The sequence below is a fragment of the Phascolarctos cinereus genome, unplaced genomic scaffold (assembly GCF_003287225.1).
Source record: "Phascolarctos cinereus isolate Bilbo 61053 unplaced genomic scaffold, phaCin_HiC Scaffold_9;HRSCAF=440, whole genome shotgun sequence".
In the NCBI taxonomy this organism is placed as follows: Eukaryota; Metazoa; Chordata; class Mammalia; order Diprotodontia; family Phascolarctidae; genus Phascolarctos; species Phascolarctos cinereus.
The window spans coordinates 45,065,441-45,089,919 of record NW_027556402.1 but is presented as its reverse complement, the minus strand read 5'-3'; the positions used below and the strand labels follow the sequence as shown (position 1 = coordinate 45,089,919).

Sequence of the window (24,479 nt, the reverse complement as noted above, 5' to 3'; positions counted from 1 at the left end):
ATTAACTTACATTTCTGATTTTCTGTTTAGACTTGGGAAGATCCTCATCATAAAGACAGTACCACCAGCTGCTGCGGTGATAACGATCCCATTGATGTTTGTGAAATAGGATCAAAGGTTTGTTCTATTTGAAGAATTCTTCCAATATTTGTTCTCCTTGATTTGTGCAGAAATTGCTAGGAATTGAGAGGAGGGCGATGGTGAGAAAAGAGAGCTTTGGGATACTCACCTGGAAGTCAGACAGGTTTACGGTGGTGCATTTTAGCTAATAAGAAACAAAACTTTGAGAGGTGAGCCCTGGAGTCCTGCCTCTGATACCTGTTAGCTATGTGATGCTGGGTAAGTCAATCTGATCTGCCTGGACCCCCAGCAACTCTTCAGGATGACCAAATGAGGGGCCTAACCAGGTGCAATTACAGATCAGGACCAAGAACTAAAGCCACATACTCCCGCCACACCCCAGCGCTAACCCACCGTGCTGATTGGCTATAGCATGGGGTGTCACATGGAATAGCCCAAGGCTTTCTTCTTTTGTTTTGGAAGCTAGGGAGAAGTGACTCACTGAAATCAGATCCGCTTTTTGAGTTCTGCTCTCTAAGTGTGTTAGTATTCTCTCTGTGTAGCCTCTGAATAAGTGAGGTAGCTTATCTTTTGCAGGCCCTGAGGTTACTGTTATCACATCACAGCATCCACAACTTGCCTACTTTGAGCACCTCACTACATGAGGTTTTATATGAGGTGGAGTTTGGGGGCCATTAGCAACTTAAATGTCTAAACTTTCTGCACACAAGGTCTAGAACCCTTGAGCTGCTGCTGTTTTCTGATCCCAACACTTGTTACCAGACATAGGGACAAGTGTTAATGGTCACGAAAGCTAAATTAGGCTGAAGGCCTCCATTTTCCAGCGAGTTAGCTAGTCTCGATGGCTCCCAGTCACATTATAAAGTGCTTTTAAGACTAAAGAGTTAAAATCAATGCAGTTCAGTTGATGGAAATCTCGTTGTGAGTAGGGATAGTTTCATTCTTTGAATGAAAGGCCAGATCCCTCTCAACTCTTCCCCCATTCTCCCCCATTCCCTGCCCCACCCCACTCTAGGGCCTAGAGCGAGGACTAGCATACAGCTAGCATTTGAGTGAGTGATTGATTAAATACGCCCCAAACTACACGAATCTAGACATGATGTATTGGTTCTTTGGGATACTTCATCAGGGTCATTACAAGTTAATGAATTCATTCAAACCTTTGGGAAGGGATCATGTGAAGAAATAACATCATAAGGGAACCAGTTATTTTCAGTAGTGCTGTTTCTGTGCTGAGGCAGCTAGGTGGCTCAGTGGATAGAGTGCTGGGGCTGGAATCCAGGAAGATCTGAGTTCCAATCCAGCCTCAGCACTTACAATCTGTGTGACCCTGGACAGGTTACTTAACTCTGTTTGCCTTGGTCCACTGGAAAAGAAAATGGCAAGCCACTCCAGTATCTTTTCCAAGAGAACTCCCTTTCTACTTATGTGTCTATACTTGCTTATACTATTCTCCTGGTTGGCCTTACCTCACTCTTTATCAGTTGATATAAATCATGTGCTTCTTTGAATTCAGCATATCTTTTCTTTTTTATGGTGTAGCAACATTCTGTTCCATTCATGTAACACAACTTGTTTAGCCATTGTTTGATAGATGGACATCAACTTTGTTTCAAATTCTTAGCTACCACAAAAAAGAAATGCTGCTATAACTATTTTGTTGTGTATGTGACTGTTATTTCTGTTTGTTGGGTATGTGACCACTATTTTTGTCTGTGACTTTCTTGGAATATGTGCCTAGCAGGGTAGTCAGTGGGTCAAAGAATATGGATGTTTTCATAACTTTCTTTGAATTATTCCAAGTTGCTTTCCAGAACGGATAGACCAGTTCACAGTGTCTCACATTATTTCACATTTCTCATCATTAATGATTTGGAGCAGTCTTTCGTGTGTATTTTAATAGCTTTCAATTCTTTTGATCAACAATATTCCTGAAAAGTGCTCATCCATCTTCTACTTTCACACTTTCAGTGATGGGGAATACACTATCTCCTGGCACAATCCATTCCATTCTTACTGGCTCTCATTTCTAAAAAGTTTGACCAAACGGCTTCTGTGGTCTCTTCTAACTCTGAGATTGTGTAAAAGTTTCTTTTTTGTTGCTTAAAAATCTGTGCCTCTGTAACTTCTCCCCGTTGCTTCCAGTTCTTTCTTCAGAGTTACAGAGAATGTCTAGTCCATTGTCACACAGTGGCTTCAGATATCTGATAGTAGCTATTTGTGTGTCCCTTTTAGTGTTCTGTCTTCCAGGCTAAACATCCCTGCTCCCTTTCTTAATCATTCCTTATGACATGATTTTTTTCTGTCTTTCTCCACTGTGGTCACCCTCACTCATCTCAACATGCTCAAAGTTTGCTTGTGTCACCTTAAAATGTGGTACCAATAATTAAACATGGTGATTCCAGTAGATTCTTATGAGTGCGAGGAGAGCTATGTTACTGTTTTGTGTATGACCAAAATGCATGTGTAGCCTAGGATTTCCTCCTGTAATATATTCAAAACCGTATCACCCAATTGAGAAGCCGCATGGCTTAATGGATAGAGAGGTGGCCTCAGTGCTGGGGAAACCTAGGTTCAAATATTAATTCTGACAGACTGGCTTTGTGACTGGGAGTAGGCCACTTGTCCAATACCAGTCTCCCAGTACCACAGGGAACTAAGACTGTAAATCCCAGAATGGATCCCTATTTGCATGATAGAAGAAGTTCCTCACCAGGACCATCCTGTACTGACATCATAGGTCTGGTAAAACAAGAAAAATTCAAAAGTTCAAATCTGTGAAGTGTCACTAGAAGAACTGTTTGACCAAAGCTGGTGGAATATTGCATGGGGAAAGTCTGTATTTCAAGTGGTCAGACCCAAGACCAAAGGGAAAGTATTTGTTCATCATGAGTCACTTAATTGTGAACAGTACTGCTGCTGTACTTCTCTCACACATGTGGCTCTGCTGGTTTAACCCCTCAAGTCATATAAAAATGTAGCTGAGTTGGCCACACCATGGCGCTTCTGAGCTGGTGCCAAGGAATACATGGTGGATAATGGGTGTTCCCTGTTGTGACTTCTCTGCAGCGATGGCAAGCTGGGTCTTAAGAGGTCTTTCTCTATACATTATGGGAATATAGTTACTTTATGTCTGAATAGAACAATAATAATAATAATGCTAACAATGAATAGTATTATAGCTCACATAGATAGTGTTTTCCTTTTATGTGATGTGGAGATAATAGCTGTACTACTTAACTCACAGACTTTTTGTGAGGAAAGAATTTTTTATGCCTTTTAATCAAAGTTTCTTATAGAAACTTTTTTTATATCAGTGAGGTGGTATAACTGTAATTATCCCTATTTTATATGAGAGAAAACTGAGATCCAGAAAGATTAAATGGCTTTCCTTATGAATTTTGATGTAAGGAAATGAAGTCAGTAGGTAAGATCACAGGCTTAGATCTAGAAGCTCAAATAGAGGTTAAGAAGCTTACTTCCTCAGTGGCAGAAGAAGGATATGAGCACAGGCCTTCCAGCTCCAAATGCCTCTTTTCTTGACAGAGAATACTGCCTTTAGAAACATTACTTCTAATAGAATTGGATGAGTATGGGATGTAAGGGTCATAGATTTAGGGGCTACCTATAGTGGCCTAGCCCTTTCATTTTACGTATGAGCTAACTGTCCCAGGTAGGTTTCATTGCCCTATCCAAGGCCAGTTTAGTGGTGTTTCATAACCTGGAAGAGTTGTCCTGTGAAATTTAAACACTTGGGGCAGCGAGGTGGCGCAGTGGATAGAGCACCTGCCCTGAAGTCAGGAGGACCTGAGTTCAAATGTGGCCTCAGACCAAACACTTGGCACTTACTAGCTGTGTGACCCAGGGCAAGTCACTTAACTCCAATTGCCTTCAAAAAAAAAAGAAATTTAAACACTTGATAAAATAATATTCGTTAGCAACATAGTTCAGTTGCCCCTGGTTCTAAGAAAATATTCTATGTGGAATTTTTAGTTTAACTGATTATATGGAGAATAAATTTTTTAAAACAAATTCTTTCAAATTTAAGTTATTTCCATTTTAAAAGACATAATTAGATTGTCACTTCCTTGAGGACAAGGACTGTGCCTTCAAATTGCTTTGTATTCCATGTGGAACTTGGCACGGTATACAGGTAGGTTTCATTGACCTATCCAAGGATAGACATAGACAGTGAGATTCAGGGGCAGGATTTGAACTCTAAATCCAACACTTTTTCCACTGATTTTCATTGGTGTAGTGGCTTGGACTTGGTAATTAAGAGATGACAACATATGACAAAGAAGTAAAAGTAAGCAGTATCAGTCAACAGTAATTTATTAAGCAACTACCATGTGCCAGGCACAGTGCTAAGTGCTGGGTCACAAAGAAAGGCAAAATAATAACAACGAAACAAAAACCCAAATCCAATCCCCGCAAACCTGGCCTGCCCTCAAGGAGCTCACTTACTAATAGGGGAGACAACAGGCAGATAACTAGGTACATACAAGATGCACACCAAGTAGTAGAGGGAAAGTAATCTGGGTGGGAAAGTCACTAGTAATTGGGAACCAAGGAGGGCCTCCTGAAAATAAGTGGTTTTGAGCTGAATGTGGAAGGAAGCCAAGAAAGTGAAGAGGTGGAGATGAAGGGTCAGGGGCTTCTAGGTATCAGGGACAGCCAGTTAAAAGGCAAGAGACAGGAGCGGGAGTGTCACTTTCAGGGAACAGCAAATAGACCACTATGTTGTTGTTCAGTTATTTCAGTCAAGTCCAACTCTTTGTGACACCATTTGGGGTTTTCTTGGCAGAGATACTGGAGTAGTCTGCTATTTCCTTCTCCAGTTCATTTTACAGATGAGGAAACTGAGGCAGACAGGGTTAAGTGACTTGCCCAAGGTCACACAGCTAGTAAGTGTCTGAGGTCAGATTTGAACTCACGAAGATGAGTTTTTCTGATTCCAGGCCTAGCACTTTATCCACTGAGCCCCTAGCTGCCCAAGACTCTTATAGTTGGATCTCATAGTGAATGATGAAGACTAAGGTGTAAAAAGAGCAGAAAGGTAAGAGGGGCCTAGGTCAAGCAGAGCTTTAAATGCCAAACAGATGACTTAATACCTTATCCTAGAGGTAAGAGAAAGGAGCTCATGGAACATAAGGTGAGTGGAGACCTATGCTTTTGAAAAATATTCTGACAAGTTGCAGAGTGGAGGGGAATGGATTAGAGTGGAGAAAGGCTTGAGGCAGGGACTCTAGTGAACAGAATATTTCTGTTCTTCAAGAGGGAGATGGTGAGAACTCAAATGAGGCTGATGGCTGGCTGAGCAGAGGAAGGCCACACAAAAGATGCTATGGTAGAAATGACCAGATAGCGACAAATTAGATATATGAGGTAAGTAGAGCAAGAAGTTGAGAAGGACATTGAGGTTGCAAGCCATGTACCAGGTAACTGGGAGATGGGGAAGTTCAGAAAAGGGGAGGGTTTTGGGGAAAGATAATGAGTTCGGTTTTGAACGTGTTGATTTTGAGATGGGGACTTCCAGTTGGAGGTGGCCAAAAGAAAAATGGTGATTCAGGACTGGAGCTTAGGAGACAGGTGGAGACCCTAAGGCCTGAAGGTCACATGTGTGGCCCTTTGGCAGAATCTAAACTTCACAGAACAAATCCCCTTAATAAAAGGATTTGTTCTGTAAAACCTAGACTCACTTAAAGGGCTGCACCCAAGGACCTGGAAAGCCACATGTGGCCTCGAGGCTGCAGGTTCCTCACCCCCAGATTTGGATTCCATGTGGAGATCTGGAACCTGTCATAGAGATGGGAGCTGATAAGAATGTAGACTGTGGAACTTTCTAGAATTCAAGTGTAGCCTTCTTTATTTAAAATTGTAACCATGAGTAGGGGGAGATATAGGAAGTAATCTCAAGGGGGTAACAGGGTCAAGGGAGGGTTTTCATTTAGATAGAGGAGACACGAGCAAGTTTGTTTCTAAGTTGTCTGAGAAAGAGCCAGTAGTGAGAAAGAGATTGAAGAAAAGGTGGATGAGTAGATGTTTTAGATGACCACTGGAGAAAATTCTTTGAGGAGATGGTAATCCACAAGTGTTTATCAGGTATCTGCTATGTGTAACTGAGCCTCGTGTTGTATTGTAGAGCCATAAAAAGACACATTCCTTCCCCTGGGGAACCCATGGCTTCATGGTGGGAAAAGGAAGGGTACGTAAAAAGATGACACCACAGTGTAGCACAGGGGTGGGGGAAGCTGCAACCTCGAGGCCACATGTGGCCCCCTAGGTCCTCCAGTGCGGCCCTTTGACTAAAGCCAGACTTCACTGAACAAATCCCCTTAATAAAAGGATTTGTTCTGTAAAACTTGGACTCAGTCAAAAGGCTGCACCCAAGGACCTAGAAGGCCACATGTAGCCTTGAGGCCACAGGTTACCCACCCCTAGAGCAGCATATGCTAGTGAAGTCAGTGTTTCCTACCTCACGTAAAATTATTGCTCTTTTATTAACACTAATGTCCCCTCTTTCAAGCCCTAAGGTGATGCTCCCTTGTACTGGTATGTTGAAATTTGATGGAAGGTCTATGTTCATTTGAGCTATATTTTTCATAATTTTATAGACTTCAGTGGTACCCTTTCTTAGCTATTATCATTCCAGGTGTAAATCCTCATTTTTATAGTTTGTCCCTATTTGCCTGAATCAACAATACTTGGTTCTAATCACTTGTCAGGAAGAATCAGTTTAATGTCATTTTCCTATGAATATTATGTTGCTGTTTTGTGTATAACAAAAATATATATATATGTCCAAATTAAAATTCAGATATAGATTTGATTTTTGGAAATGTGATAGTATATTTTCTAAAGCAGTTATTCTGTCATTATATGAGAGAACTTAAAATCTGATTTAGGTATTTTATTTACCAGAGCAATTTCAGTCATATACTTGGAGAAGGATCTGGTTCCAGTTTAACAAGTTAATTATGGATATTTGGGATATGTTTTGTTGTACTAAGGGAAACTATAATTATCTAGAAAACATTTAAATTGTTTTATTTATCTAAAACAACAACCCTAGGTAAATTAGATATTTCTTATGAATAATAAATGTGCAATTATTTTAACTCATAGTTAGAAACATGAAATATTTAATTTTAAAATTGAATTTAAATAAAAAATTTAATAAAATTAGACTATTTAGATCAGGTTGATATAATGAACTCAATATGTTTACTCTACAACTATTGAATACCTACTGTATGGGGTGCCCTATAAAAGGCCCTGCTTGGACTACAGAGATGAGTAAGATGAAGCATTTGCAACCTGGGAGGGATGAAAAGACAACTCTACAAATAACTATATTTTAATGCAGAAGGTGAGTGTATAAAATGCTGTACTGGTGTTCAGGAATCATCTGGGACCCTTCGTTGTCACTGATGCCTCACGTCCAGTGGATTTGCCAAGGCTGGCAGGCTGGAAGTAAATTCGTATTTATTAAGCATCTACTATGTGTCAGGCACCTTTACAAATATTATCTCATTTGATCCTCACAACAGTCCTGAGAGGTGGGTGCTATTATGGTCCTCGTTTTACAGTTGAGGAAATTGAGGCAGACCAAGATTAAATGACTTGAGCAGGGTCACACAGCTAGAAGGGGCGCAATTGGAGCTCAGGTCTTCCTGACTCTAGGCCTGGTTTGGTGCTTTGTCCATTGCGCCACCTAGCTGTTGATTCTGCCTCATCAAATTATTTTTGTATTGTTTTCCTTCTTTCTACTACTCCCACCACCACGACCCTCGTTCAGGCCCTTTCTCCTGGACTGTCTTTCACCCGGACTGTTTTAGGGGTAGCCTCCTAATTGGTTTCCCTGAATCCAGTCTCTTCTCTCTCTGAATTATCCTCCATGTAGCTGTTAACCTTAAGCTGTGTCCTACCGTGCCAGTCCGGCCATGTCACTGTCCTGCTTAAGAAGCATCGGTGGTTCCCCGTTGCCTTTTGCATCACACACCAATGCCTCTGTCTGGCATCTAAAGCTTTTTACAGTTTGGCTGCAGCCAGTTCTTTCCAGGCTGACTGTACGTTACTCCTGCCCAGGCACGGCGAGCTGCAGCCACCTTGGCCAACTTGCTTCAGTTAGACTGTCTGGCTTCTTTGCTGTTTGCTGCAGTGTGCCTTTGAACAGGCCGTCCTTGAAGCCTTGGGTGCTTCCCTGCCTACCTCTCCTTGTTGCAGCTCTTACCTCCTTTCAAGGCTCAATTTAATTACTACCTCCTTCGTGAGGCCTTTCCTAATTCCATTTGTTAGCACAGAGGCCCTCCTCCCCCACCTTCACTGCATATTGGTATTTACTTATCTGTGAATGAGTTCATGGATAGAAGCTCCTTATAGGGAAAGGAAGAGCTGGTTTGGTATTTCATCACCAAAGCCTCACCTGCACAGTGCTTGCTCCATAACAGGTGTGTAATAAATGCTTACTGATTGATAGATTCAGAGAATGGAGAGGTCACATATTGGGGGGTGCGGGAGGAAGGATCCGTGAAGGTTTCACAAAGCAGATAACATTTGACCTGAGTCTTGAAAACAGGTAGGATTTCAACAAATGGAGATGAGCCTGGGAGTGCTTGCCATGTACAGCGTATAGTCAATTACTACCTGATATTCCAGTAAAGTTGTTAGAAACTGGGACTCCTTAATATTGAGTGCCTCTTTTGCCTCCCCAGATTACTACCTGGTTACTTGGCCTAGTGACCACGCCCTGAATTCTTGCCCAGAAGCCCTGTGGATGAGCACCTCAGGTATACCAGCCCATTTCCTCTGGCCTGCTGCTATATTTTCAGGCCCTCTCCTCATTAAAATAACCCCCTCTGGCAATGTTTTATCTCCCATATTAGGGAATGGAAGCTCCTTGAAGAGGAAACCGCTTTTTGCTTTTATGTTTGTATCCTCAGCACTCAGCACTGTGCTCAGCACCCTTAACAAATGCTTTTTCATACAGGCATTCCTTCAAGGTAGAGCAGGTAATCAAGTACCTTTTGGAGCTATAGCCATGAGTCATTGAATGGGAGCTGCCTCAGACAAACCGAGACCCGGGAAAGACCTTAATTTAATAAGTCCCAAGTCACCCACTGTGTCCTAGGCCATGGCCAGTCATCTCGACTTTTGTCTTGCCACTGCATTCTGATGACTCTGGAGGAGAGAGTGAGGCTGATAACTTTTTGAAACTCTTCCTCCTTAAATCCAGTTCACTTGAAAGTCAAGACATTGCCCGTGATGTCAGTGCTCCTCTTTTAGCACCAAGAACAAACAATGATTTGGGACCAGAAGTCTGTAAAGTTAGCTTGGTGCCTGTGGGCACAGGAGGCCTTGACCCTTTTTGAGGAGGGTCAGAACTATTTACGTGGCTAACCCAGGCTCCACTTTTCTTCTCCTGTTGTCTATAAACTGTTAACTGAGAGATTAATCTTTCTTTTTAGATTTATCAACAACTTTTCAATGGAGAATGTTCACAGGAAGAGAATTTCCCTTCAATTCTTGCAAAAGAAGCTCCTGCTTATAAATGTATTATCACTACTGTAGTTTGTGATGAGTCTGGGTACTTAAGTGTGACTCCCTCCATTCTCCTAGTGTGCCTTTCACTGAAGCATCACCTATTTCTTGAACTTCTTATAGTTGGCATTACTTTGATCGCCTTATTCTGTGTTGCTTCCTTTCTAGTGGCCTGTAAACATGCTCAGGTTTTCCCATCCTCAAAAACCCCTCGCCACGCACATCACACAGAGTCCCTCCTTCCCTTATCAGCCAAATTCCTCATAAAAGCTTTTTTCACCCTTGGCTTCCACTTTTTTGTCTGTCAATCTCTTCTAAACCCTCTTTAGGCTGTTTATTTTTTTTTTAACCCCATCACTCCGCTGCAACTGTTTTCTTCAAATGAAACCTCATAAATCTAATGATCTAATAATTGTCAAATCTTGTGGCTTTTTCTCAGGCTTAACCTCTTTGCTGTGCTTTCTTCTGAATGCTCTCTTCTCTCAGGGCTTTTGGGACACCACTCTCTCTTGGTTCTCTTCCTGCCTACTTGACTGCTCGTAGGATTTGGTATTGGGTTGTATATGAGAGAAGTGGACAGATGCCAGAGATTATAGAGGTAGAAACGACAACACTTAACAACTGAACAGATATATAGGTTAGTGGGCATGAGGAAGTAAGGTTGACATCAAGATTGTGAACCGGGATGACTGAAAGGAAGATGATGTGTTTGACAGAAATAGGGAGGATTGGAGGAGGGGTGGAGTTTAGGGAGAAGATAATGAGCTCTGAGTTTGAGATGCCCAAGGGACTTCCAATTCCAGATGTCCTAGAGACAGCTGGTGATACAGGATTTTACATACAAGAAGTAGTATATGTAAGAGTTTGGGGTTTTTTTTGTCTGCACCTGTGATTTCATTGGTGTAGAGAACTCTCAGCAAGGCAAATCCTTTTACCAGTGCAGTTCAGCAGCTGCTGTTCTATGTATAGTTTTAAAGAGTTATCTGGGGACATTGAAAGGTTAAAGATATTCCTGGAGTCACACAGCTAGTCTGAGTCTGAAGCAGGTCAGTAACTCAGGTCTTCCAAATCCTGAGGTCACTCTTTTACACTACCTGATGCGTGAAGTAAGGGATGTTCTGAAGGAAATGTATGCTTAGAAAAATGACTAATGGACAGCTTGAGTGGTGATTGTGAAATGTTACAAGGCCTAGAGGAGGCTTTCAGCATGGAGAGTTGATCCTCCATGGAGGATTTATGAAAAAACATGGATAAGACAATTGTGTTTTGTACTGCTGGAGAAGTACCAATATGGGCAGTACCAATATGGGAAGTACCAACAGATCAAAGATCTGTTGAAGTGTTGATAACCTGGAGAGAATCCAGAGGAAGGTGACGAGGATGATGAAGGGCATTGAGATCTTGAAATATGAGGATTGAGTGAAGGAACTGAGGGTGTTTGCCCTGGAGAAGGGACTGAGGGTGTTTGCTCTGTGGTTAGAGATGAATAGTGGTGGGGATATGAGTTATCTTCAATAACTGACTGTCTATTAAGTAGAAGAGAAAACGGTTTCGTTTGTCTGATTAGGGAGAGCAAAACTAGGCATAAAGCTTTGAAGTGGTGGAGGGGCAGATGTGGGGTCAAATATAAAAGAAAAACTTCCTAGTCAGGATATCCGAAAGTAGAGTAGATGAGCTGCCCCAGGTGAGCTCCCTTCCAGCTCTGTACTGCACTGTTTTTAAGAGTCTGTATTTGTACTTCTGTGTTGGATTCTGAAGTATTTGTTTCTAGCATATTTATGTTTTTCTTAAGGTGCAGTGACCGGAATGGCTCCTGGAATTCCAGATATAGTTCAGAGAAATAAAGCATTCTAGTGTTGGAATGGAACTTGGGGCATCTTACTTTGGGCATCCCAGATAAACCATCCTTCAGTCTGTGCTTGTACACTTCCAATGTCAAGGAACTCTCTAACCTGTAAGGCAGTCTGATTCCATTTTCACACAGTGCCAGTCGATGCAGAGTCCCTTATATGGAGCCATGATTTTGAACAAGAATAATCTTTTCTTTTGTCCCTTGTATCCTTGCTGTTGGTGCCTCATATTGCATTGGTCTCTTGGGCTGCAGGACCACCTGTGTGTCAAAGCTTTGGTGGAAAGCCTGTGAAGGTTCTGAGATCTTGAGGTCATGCCTGCTGAGGCAGAGGCCATCATGCCGTGAGCACAGTTTCGATTTCTTACGCTTGTGCTGAAGCTCCTTGCCCCTCGTTTTGCCCACTCATGTAGTTGTCAGTGCCATTTTACCACCAGGAAGAACTTAGTGTCATCTATAAACTTGGGACATTTCATTGTGCACTTCCATTTACAAATCGTACGTATTAATAAACAAGACTAGTCCTAATTCCTGTCCCTAGGAATCCCACATGCTTGGGGTATCCCGTATTTCATATCCATGAACTAGTTTTGAACCTAACTACAGGACTTTCTGTATTAGATTCCACCATGTTAAAAGTAACATGAAATGTTGTTACATAGGTATGTAATGAATGTAGGAATTAATGAATAGACCCAGATCAGCCTGTTCCCTCTTCACATAGTTTTTACTTGTGCAAATACTTTTTAAATGTAAGTATAGGATTTTGCCATTCTTTGGTGGGGATAGAATATGTTTTTTTTTTTTACTTCAACAAATTTCTCCAAGTATCCTTTGGCCTCCTAGGGAACTGTCCTATATGATAAATACTATCTTTAATGAAAAAAAAAAAAGAAAAGAAATCAGTAAAGTTGATCAATGTATCAAAAAAGTCTGAAAATAGGTGCAACAAATGTGTGAGTTCATCATTGAAGGGAACTCTTGGTGAAAGACTTCCTTTACCAATGTAGACTGGCACCTTCTCAACAACTTATGAGCAACTGAGAAGGACTAAGAGACTGTACGAGACCTTTATATGGCAGAGGTGGGACCAAATCTCAGATCTTCCTGACACTAGTCCAAGTCCAACTCTTTATCCACTAGGCCACACTGCCTCTTAGCACCCTTATCCCCAGCTTTTCCTGACTCAGAGGCTAGCTGTCTATTCCATTATGCTGACTCTCACCACCTTTATCCCTTTTAAATTTCACCTTCTTTTTCTTGGCCACAAGTGTATTTGTTACCCTACTCAGAACTGTCATCCGCTAATTTAATTGGCATGATTTTTCCATCTCCATCTAAGTCCTTGATAAATAATGTTGAACAAGATAAAGTTAGCTGTAGAGCTCTGCAGTTGGTATCTATTTTGGGGCCTAATTGTTCAGGCTCAGTGGATCCCATTAAACTGTACTTAGAACTGCCCTTCACATTCAGCAGGCCTTCATTGAAATACTACTTTAATACCTCATTCAGTTTAATCCAACAAGCTCCTATTAAGCACCTATTAAGTACACCTGTAGTGTGCTGGACACTATGGTAGCAACTCCTTGCAGTCTTCAAAGTCACTTCAAATTGCCTGACCTTAAAAAGACCTTTCCTCTTGATTCCTTTGGTTGTTAGAATCTCCTGTTTCCGATTAGCTATATTTTGTACACACACACACACCCCCCACCTATTAACTTATCTGTATACGTGTTGTATCCATCTTTGAAAGCAGGGATTACTTCATTTTTGTATTATTCTCCCTACCTGGCATATAGTAGGCATTTAATAAATGCTTTTTAATTCATCAATTGAACATTGCCACCATTCTCCCAATTACTCAGTCTTGAAACTTAGAGCTCTCTTTCAAATTCTCTCTTTCTTTAATTTTTTAAATGTCTGATCTGTTCCAACATCAAAGCCATTGTCTTTTTTCGTTAAAGGATGATTAGGGTTTTTTCCTTCCTTTCCATTTCTTTTTTTTTCTTTTTCTTTTTCCTCCTTTCCCTTTCTATCATCATTAGGGTCCCCTGATCTGGACTACTTCAGTACCCCCCTGACTTAGTCTCTCCCTTTGGTATTTCATTCTTCTCAAGAACTTAATAGGGGCTCCCTTTTTGATTAAGTTCAGATACTTTGGAATTTGAGATTCTCTGTAATCAAGTTTTTTTCACCTGAAAGAATGTTAAATGCAAATCCAAGCTTACCTCTTACTCTTATCCAACCTTCTTCTCCTGTTAGGCCAGACTGCTCATTGTCCTTTGCAAATACCATCACCCTTTCCTCATTGTGCCTCTTTGCTTGTGCTGTTTTCCCCAGTTTGGAATGCCATTCTATTTCCTTATTGGCTATAAAAATCCCACACATTTTCAATATGTCTTAAGTGCATTTTCACCATCCTAAGTGCTATGAATGCTTATTTTTTGTGTTACATGTTTTAGCCCAAACCATGATGCTTACATTTTGGCCATCATCCTCATCCCTCGTGGACTGTTCTCCTTGTCTAAGATGATAGATGAGAAAAGCCTTATCTTGCCTGGAACTAGTCCTTTTCTTTACTTCCTGGTCATCACCACACCATGCTGCTGTGATTGTCCTCCTATCCTTTCTGTCTCCCTGTTATGTGTCCTTTTCCCGTATTAAAATATAAGTCCTTTGAAGGTAGATATTTATTATCCCTGTAATCAGCACAGTACCTGGTATATACTAAGCTCTTAATAAATGCTCTGTATATATTATCTCTCTCTTTTTTAAAAATTTATTTATTTTATTCTGTACTTAAGAAATAAAACAAGCATTTCTATAGCATAGTAGAATGGAAAAAAAGATGAATATATACACAAAACTGCAAATCTATTAGGTACAGCTTGCTATTCCTTTTAAATATATAATAAAGTTATCATGAAACATTTTTCCTTTATTTCTTCCCTCACCACCCACCACCCCTTCCCTAGAGATGGCTGCCATTAGACACAAATGTGTACACACACATATACATACATATATCTACATATATATCTACATATATGTATATAAAACCATTTTATACATACTTCTATCTATCAGTTCTTTCTCTGAATGCAGATAATACCTTCATATGTCTTTTGTAGTTAATTTGAATATAATAGTCAAAATGATTTAGTTGCTAAAGTTGTTTTTAACACAATATTGATGTTATTGCATATAGTGTCATCTTGGTTCTGCTTATTTTGCTCTTCATTACTTAATGCAAGTCTATCCATGTTTTTTTAAGATCATTGAGCTCATCATTTCTTATAGCACAGTAGTATTCCATCACAATCATATGCTACAACTTGTTCAGCCATTCCTCAATTGATGGGCATCCCTGCAATTTCCAGGTCTGTGCCACCACAAAGAGAGCTGCTATAAATATTTTAGAACATTTTTTCTTTTTCTTTTTATCCTTTTTCCAAATCATCTTGGGAAGCAGACCTAATAGTGGTATTGCTGGCTCAAAGAGTATAGTCAGTTTAATAACTCTTTGGGCATAATTCCCCCAAAATGGTTGGATCACTTCAAATTCCACCAACAGCGAATTAGTTTCTCAGTTTTTCCACATCCCCTCCAACATTTGTCACTTTCTCCTTCAATCATTTTAGCCAATCTGATAGGTGTAAAATGAGGTCTCAAGATTGTTTTAATTTGTATTTCTCTAATCAGTGATTTAGAGCATTTTTCCATATGACTATAAATTGTTTTGAATTCTTCGGAAAACTGTGTGTTCATATCCTTTGACCATTTATCAATTTAGGAATGACTCTTATTCCTATAGAGTTGACAAAGTTCTTTATATATTTGAGATATGAGACCTTTATCTGAGAATCTCTATAAATTTTTCCCCCCGATTTTTTGCTTTCCTTCTGATCTTGGCTGTATTTGTTTTATTTATAGAAAACCTTTTTAATTTAAAGTAATTGAAATTATCCATTTTTACACCTCACACTGCTCTTTATCTTTTGTTTATTCATAAATATGTGAATATATCCCGTGTTCTTCAAATTTGCACGTAATATCTCTCATTACATCTAGATCATGTATTCATTTTGACCTTATCTTGATGAATGTTGTGAGATATTGGTTTATGCCCAATTTTTGCCGGACTGTTTTCCAGTTTTCCTAACAATTTTTACCAAATAATGAATTCTTACACTTTTCAAATACAAGGTTACTATATTTGTTTGCTGCTGTAAATTATATGTCTACTCTGTTCCACTGATCTATGTTTTTATTTCTTTTTTTTTAACACAAAACATTTTATCTTTTTTCCTGATCAAAAGGAGGCATATCCCAAAAATATTAGTTAGAGAACTATGATTCCCAACAAATGAGTCATTTTTACATAGGCAAAAAACAACTCTTTTCCCTTTCTCACTGATCAAGGCCACACTATTTTCGAATGCATATCTACTGAGAGATTAGTTGCGCATTTGATAAAGTAACATAATCAAGTTAAAAATAAAAACAAAATTTAGTTAAGAATGCTTATGTGCATGACCTATACATATGCTCAAGCTTCCCCCAAAGTTCATTAACTGACACTCTCTGAAGGGCAAGGTATGTGGAAATTAATAGTCATTTTTAATACTTTGTGTAGATCATTCTACATCTTTGTAACGTTGGGGAAAGGTCACATTTATATGTTTCTGTTTCTTAGCTAGTACCAGATAGGTTTGATAATTGCAACCTTATAATATAGTTTAAGATTTGGTACTGCTAAACTTCCTCCTTTATATTTTTTTTATTAGTTCCTTTGATGTTCTTGACTATATATACCTCTATCATCTATCTCTTTCTTCCTCCCTCCCTCCATTCCTCCCTTTCTCCCTTCCTTCCTTTTCCATTTTATATTTTTGTTGTTGTATTAATGTAAGTTCTTGAGGACAGGGGCAAACTTTTTTTTTAATCCCTCAAGGTGCCTAACAAATACTAAGCACATAATAGCCTCTCAATAAACACTCTTTGAGCCAAGCTGAATTGAATCCACCTATTATTTTTATTTCACCATCAGCATATCTGAAAAATACTGAAATTTTCTTTTTATGGTCTGGGAAAATGGAAGAAGTTAAATTATGTTTAAATAGAAGTGGTAACATGATCTGCACAGAATTGCCCTCATCATATTATACAATTTTAGCAGCTAAATAATGAAATGTGCTTTGGAAAAAATCTAAGCAATTATTAGTTTCTCTTCCTTGCATATGAAAAAGATGGCTAAAGATTATACTTTAGTTTCCTTAGTCTGTTTTTTCTTTTGTAAAAGAATACTCTAAGCATAAAATGTTTGTATTATAGAGGCTGGCAGGAAACTTAATTGAAAGGGCTTCAATTTTTTTTGTTGGTGTTGTTTAATGTGTTATTGATGCCTTTTGTTTTTCACACCAGTCACTTTCTGATAAATGCCTTATCCTATATAATTCTCCCTTACAACAAAGAAAAACAGTTAAGTAAACCTACCAAAACCAGCAACTGAATCTTCTATGATGTGTGATATTATACCTCTGTAGTTCACTACTTTTCTAACTCTCTTCTGAGAAGTGTCTTACCTCTTGAACTAGTCACTGCATTTTGTAGGAGTTCTGATTTTTTGATGTCTTCATTTATGTTATTGTAATCATGTATGCCTTGTTCTCCTCATTCTGTCTTCTTTGCTTATTGTTAGTTCGTACGAGTCTTCCCATGTTTCTCCAAATTCTTCATACATGGCGTTTCTGATGGTACGATAGTACTACATTATATTCATATGTCATTTTTTTTCAATCCTTTCCTAACAGAAGGACATTCACTTTGTCTCTAGTTTTTTTGTTACTATCTAAATGCAGCTATGAGTATTTTGGTATATATGGAAACTTTGGTCATTGACCTCATTAGTGTTTATGTTTAGTAGTGGTATCACTGAGTTGAAGTCTAATAGTTTCTTGCTTGATTCCAATGGTTAGACCAATTTATAGATCAGCCAACCACATATTAGTTTAACTGATTTCCTATAGCCCTTCAATAGTGACTATTTTTAACCTTTATCATTTTTGTTGATTTGATAGGTATTAGGTAAATTTTAGTTGTTTTCATTTTTATTGTTATCCATAAGCTACTTGAGTGTTGGCATTATTTTTATTTTGTTTGTATCTCTAGCACCTAACACAATTTCTTATTAAGTACACATAGTGAGTCCTTAATGAAGTCTTATTAACTTGAATTATTAGTGACTGGAATAATTTTTTCATATGATAATTTATCATTTACATTTCAGCTTTTTTAAAATGTGCTTTGACAAGTCATTCTTTAGGGTATGACACTTGGTGTGTGTATGTGTGTGTGTGTGTGTGTGTGTGTGTGTGTGTGTGTGTGTGTGTGTGTGTGTGTATGTTTTGCAAGGCATTCGGGGTTAAGTGACTTGCCCAGGGTCATATAGCTAGTAAGTGTCAAGTGTCTGAGGCCAGATTTGAAATCAGGTCCTCCTGACCCCAGGGCTAGCATTCTACCCACTGTGCCACCTAGCTGCCATTGCTTGCGTGTGACTGTGTGACTTTGCTATGTATTTTTTTTAAATTTTTGTCAGAAGTATTTGATGTATAAAAACTTTGCAAACCTTGGATATATTCAGAGACATGTCTTTGCTTTATTCCTGTTCTTATTGGAAAACTGCTATTATTACTCCATTTCAGATAATGCTAGCCCATGATTCTAGATTGATATTTTTTATCATTTTGAGGAAACATTCTTTTATTTCTATGCTTTTTGGTGTTTTTTTTTAAACAAAAATGAATGCTATATTTTGTAAAAAGCTTTCTTTACATCTAGTTATATAATCATTTAATTATAGTTTTTCTGACCTTGAACCACCCTTGCATTCCTGGCACAAGTGCAAATTGGTCAAAGTGAATAATTTTTCAGTATAGTCTTATAGCTTCTAGAAGCTAGAATTCTGAGTTTCATTCAAAGCTCAGCTCTTTGCTAATAGTTTTTCCGTATATTTACAACCAGATGCATTCGTAGTATTGACATGGGTTTCTTTCTCTGCTTTATATCTCTTTTGAGTGTCAAAGCCGTATTTGTTTCTTAGGAGACCCGTATAGTACCTTCTCTCTTTTTGTGAACAGTTTATATAATGGCAAAGGAATTGTTTGTTCTTTAAATGTCTAAGATAATTCACTTAGAATCTATTTGGATGTGAGTTTTTTTTCCTTGGGAATTAATTTATGGCATTTTCATTTTCTCTTTCTGAGATTGGGCTGCATAGGTTCTATATTTCATGTTTTGTTCATTTAGGTGTTTTATATTTTTGTAAATGTTTATCCATTTCATTTAGCTTTTCATTTATGTTGTCATTTAACTATAGCTTCTAATCATTTTCACTTTTTCTTCACCTATGTGTTGTGGTTTCTTCATTTTCATTTTTGTCTGGATAGTTTGGTTTTCTTCTCTTTTTTTTTCTTGATTAAATTAGTGAATGGTTTTTCTATTTTATTCTCTTAAAAATCCAGTTTAGTGTTATTCATTGGCTGTGTAGTTTTTTTTTTTCAGTTTTGTTTACGTATTGTCTTATTTTCAGGATTTCTACTTTTGTGCTTGTGGCTAGGTCAGTTCAAATCTGACTGAATGAATGCACTAGAAAAGTAGTCAGTCTCTAATGGAGTGTCTCAGAGATCCATGTTTTGCCTTACACAATTTTAACAATTGGGATGGATAAGTAACCTCTCAGGTCCTTTGCAACTATGAGATTCTATGATTTGTTCTATCTGATTGACAGTTCTGGGCATTGTATTAATGTGGTCAGAGCCATCTTGCAAAAATTAGATTTTGTGCATACTCTATACACTAGTTTATTTTCTATACTTATCATAACTTAATATTTCATGTTGTTCAGTAACATTCTGCAAATATAATGATTATACTGAAAGGATTTAGTTTTGTAATTTTCTGTTTTAAGTACAATTTTAATAAAGCTTCCTTTTTCTCAAAAAAGAATCATTTAAAAGTATAATTTACACTTTATCTTTCACATTTGTGTTTTTAAAATGTTTAGATGGACTTTTATTTTGAATGAATCATTAGGAAATTCACACTGACACCTTCTTTTAAATGTCAGCTTGAAGCAAAATTTTATGAATGGCTGGAACCTTTTTAAAAAAAGAGGTATATAGAATTCATGTATGTACACATGGTCAATAACTTTTGTGACACAAAGAACATTATTCCCTTCTTGGAATTCTCTTAAAAATGTTGAGCATTTGATGAAAGCTATTTTGTGTATGCATTTTAAATGTTCCCAGTCTTTCAGGGTCGTGTTTTAACTTCTACATTAAAGCATTAGAAAATGACCTTTTTTTTTTTTCAGAGTTTATTTTACATACTTAAAAAAAAGGTATTTTCCACTTGTAGCTAAGCAATTTGGACCTGAAACTAGGTATCATAGATCAGAATTAAATATAGTTGATGCCTCAGTTAAAAATATTTCACATCTTTTTCTCCCCTTACTGCAGGAATTCTTTGGAGTCTAAAGTGATGTGTGTGACTCTATTTTGGTCTAGTCAATGTCCAGTGCGGTATAGATCTTAAATTTCAGGGCCTATAAATAGCTCAGTTGCTTTGATTTTTGTACCAGTTTGAAAGCTCCTTAAACTGTCAGTTTTCCTTGGTGCCAAATAAAAATAATCATGGACTACGATTCTGCTTTTGAGGAAATGTTTGGACTTCTGAGTTTCGAAATTTTAAACATTTCGTAGCAACTAAAGTGACTTCTCATTTCTATTTCTCAGAATTCCTAGTTTCATTTCAGACTGGACTAGTGTTACCCTCTACTTGAATCATTTCCTGATCACCCCTCCCCACAGATGCCCATCGCCATCACATTGTATCTACTTTGAGTGCACTTAATTTTAGCACCCTCTTGTGGCCCATTCTTCCGTCCCTCTAGCCCTGGTAAATCAGGACCCCAGTGGGGAGGTAGCTGATCACTCCTACCCTCTGGGTTCTAAAGGTTAACCTTGAAGGGTTTGGGGAGGGGGGTGGTTTTTAGTACTATTGCTCATGAACCCCCACTAGTATACTCCTTATTGATTATCAGTTATACAGATGTAGTTAATTGGCTTTTAGAAATAGCTATTTACTAAGGAGGTATAGTAAGAACAATTTTAGTTATAGTAAGTTGAACCTTTCCCCAAAAGTCTGGGATATTCTCTCTCACAGTAATATACAGTGTCCAGGGGAAAGTGGGCTTTAGCTAAAAGAGCTCATATGGCCAGTAAACTCACATATCCTGATTATTAGAAGTCCTTTTGTCCCTTTGTGGAGAGTCCTCATGAAGTTTTCCTGAGGTGTTTCTAGCTCTGCAGGTCAGAGCCTTTGTGAAATCTTGAAGCTACACTTTTCTTCACCCTGAACAGGTCACATTCCCAGAAGCTACCTTTCCTTGGTGAATCTGTTTTGTCCTCTCTCAGATCCTGGCCGAAAGCTTCGTCATTCATCCAGCTTCTCTGGGGTCAGCAGAGTGGAGGTTGGGAGAAGAGAGTGTGAGACTTACTCTGGGCTCCCTCTCCGCCTCTCTCTTTGCTGCCCTTCTGGTTATAGGTACAGGGACCTGCCTTTCTAAGCAGTTGCTACAATTTTCCTGGAATCCTTTTCTGTGATATTCATAGACCCAAATGTATGTTTGATGCTTTCCACTAATCCTAGTCCCTTTTGTCATATGATTTCATCCAGAGATTCAAAGCGCCTCGCTTCCATCTTTAATCCTCTTGCTTTATCTTGTGCACTTGTTTCCGAAGCCCAGGAATGCAGTTCTAGTTGTTCCCAGTTCCGCTGGCGAATTCCTGTGCTTTTGGGATTGTTGGGTGAATAGATAAGTGCTTTTGCTCATGCTTATCTCTATGCTTGGAATGCTTCCCTCTCTGTCTTTACCTGTTGAATTCCTGCCATCCTTTAAAGTGCAACTGAAGCAAAAACCTGGAAAGACTCAGATGAATTGATGCTGAGTGAAGTGAGGAGAACCAGGAGAATGTTGTGCACAGTAACGGTGACATTGTGTGATGATCAACTATGATAGACTTAGCTCTTCTCAGCAATACAATGATCCAAGACAATTTCAAAAGACTTATGATGGAAAATGCTGTCTGCATCCAGAGAAAGAACTAGGGAGTCTGAATGCAGATTGAAGCATGCATGCTATTTTCACCTTTTTTTTTTTTTGGTGGTTTTTCCCTTTTGTTCTGTTTCTTCTTTCACAACATGGCTAATGTGGAAATGTGTTTAACAAGATTACACATGTATACCCTATATCAGATTGCTTGGGGGGTGGTAGGAGGGAAAGAGAAAAATTTGGAACTCAAAAAATACTGTATACAAAAAAAAAAATAAAATGAGCTGCAGAAGGAAAAAAATAAAGTACAACTGAAACACTACCTCCTCCATTTGAAGCCTTCCATGATTCCCTCAGTTGGTAATAAGTTTTTCCTCTTAGACTCCACTTCTGTCCCCTCATTTTGCATATCTCAGATGCACTCATCATATATTGTTGTGTATTATGGCTATCTATACATATATGTTGAATTGAGTTGAAAAAGAGTACGTCTGGAAATTGATGTGGTCTGGTGAACCAAGCTAGCATGATCCAGGATAGAAGTTATTCCATTCTTTTTCTTTTTTTCTTCCTGGATATCTTTTTCCTATTGCTTAAAGTAGCAATACTGTCATTGAGGTTAAAGAATCATGTCATCGGATTATTCTCTCATCCTCATTCATTTGTTGTTCATTTGCTGTGTCCCTACTGGACAGCTCTGACTAGATGTCCCATGTGCATCTCAAACTCACTGTGTGCAAAAAGGAACTCATTATATTTTCCCCAAAACACATTTTTCCAAGCCATCTTGTTTCTATGTATAGTACCACCGTTGTCTTTCCCTTTGCACAGGTTGACAACCTTAAATTATACTTGAAGTTTTTCCCTCCCACAGTCCACATATCCATTCATTGCCAAATCTTGTCAATTCTACTGTCACAGCGTCTCTTGAATACATCCCCTCTTCACTTATATAGCTTCTAGCCCTTCAGGCTTTCCACACCTCTCATCTGGAATAGCCTACTAATTGGTCTCCCTGCCTTGAGTCTCTTATTGACTCTCATTAAAATAATTAAATTTAAAAAGTTTATTTAAATTTATTATGTAATATATAATACAATATTATAATATATTAAATTTATTAATACAATGTATTTATTCATATTATATAATTAAATTTAAAATGATTGTTTCAATAGATTTAGAAGATTTGGCAAAACATGGTACCCATTTATGTTTAAAAATAGTAAAAACATAGGACTAGAAGGACCTTTCCTTAATAAGATTAAAACTATCTAAAAATAATATATAACATATTCATAATACAGAAACACTAGAAATTTTCCCAGTAAAATCAGTCATCTTAACCAGACCTGCACAACCTGTGACCTGCGGGCTGTAACTGGCCTGTGAGCTCACCAGAGGATTTTGGGCAGCCTGCAGAAAATGTGTTTTCCTGTACATTTTTTGGTGGGTTGCAACTTGTTCAGGCCTGATCTAAACTGTTGCTTATATAGTGAAGAATTTCTAGCTGTAACACAGAATAAGAGAAATTATTAGAGGTTATAATTGTAAGCAAAAGTGGCAATGGAAAGAGTGATGGATATAATGTTAGAGGACCTAGGTTCAATTTCCACCTCAATAGCAGCGTGACAAGTCATTTGTCTAGCAAAATATTTTGGACTTTAATTTTTCATGTGTAAAATGAGTTTGACTTGTTAACTTCCAAGGTCCCTTGAAGGATCCAAAGTTTTGCTTTTAGAGTTTTGCTATGTAATTATCATATAAATATTTAAGATTGACATACTCTTCATTTTACATAACATGATATAATGCCTTCCTTTGTCTCTTAGTACTTTCTGGTAGTCAGCTTTGTCCTACATCATTAAAGACACTCTTACTTTTTGTAATTTTACTATGGCATCAGAAATCTTTGATTGCCCTTGCATTACCAATTAATTTAGATCTTTTTGAATTAATATTTCTGATAGCATATTTTTGGATTCTTTTCAATTCATTATATAATTCTTTTGCATTTTGTTGGAGTGTGTAGCCCATTTGCATTTAGTTTTATAATGGGTTTGGCTTGTCTTAAATCATTATCCTGAAAGGGTTTCTGCATTTTCTTATTATTAATCCAAAGATAACAGTCACATTCTAAATACAGTTTCTCTCTTCTGCATTAATAATTGTAATTTATAATTATATATAACTTTAATTTGAGCTTGATATCAAGCCATTTGTCAGCTGCCAACCCCAACAGTCGTTCTCATAGCTTTCTAAGTCAGTTTTACCTTTCTCTTAAAGAGGCAAGAACAGCCTCCATAGTTTCTGTAATATAAATATTTGAAGCCAAAGTTGACAGTCTCATGGGAGCACCCCTTTATATTTCACTGTTTTTAAAAAAATAAATTCTGGACAGTTTTCTTTGATTTCCTGAAAGAGTATTCAGAATTTTTTTTTTCTAATTTATCTAGGATGTCAGGAATTCCAGGATTACTGCCTTATAAACCATCTTTCAGGTCTGTCACTTGGGCATATGTGTTTTCAGAAAGTTTGGATAATTCAGTGATTGTGGAGAATGGGAGAGGAGGGAGAGCTGAAAAATAATTCTAGTGCTTTGCATTGTTCCTAATTCCATTTTCCTTAAGTCTGCGTTTCATTGCTTCTGTAGATGCTAAGTTTTTTTAATTCTAAAATCTTGTATTTTCTTAATTGCCATTTTTTTGTCTCTTAATTCTCACTTAATTTTCTTATACGATTTTCTATCTTTGTTTTTGTTTTTGTTTTTAGGCAATTGGGGTTAAGTGACTTGCCCTGGGTCACACGGCTAGTAAGTGTTGAGTGTTTGGTCTGAGGCCGGATTTGAACTCAGGTCCTCCTGACTTCAGGGCTGGTGCTCGATTTTCT

General features: G+C 38.1%; 1 protein-coding gene across 3 annotated transcripts in view; it reads left to right on the top strand.

Moving 5' to 3' along the window:
- Positions 1-24,479, top strand: part of PPA2 (inorganic pyrophosphatase 2) — a 117,411-nt gene that overhangs the window by 32,860 nt on the left and 60,072 nt on the right. For all 3 annotated transcript variants that reach the window (XM_020974746.2, XM_020974747.2, XM_020974745.2), the window contains one exon: positions 31-117. In XM_020974746.2, the coding sequence (XP_020830405.1) occupies positions 31-117 (87 nt within the window). The remainder of the gene's footprint in view (positions 1-30; positions 118-24,479) is intronic.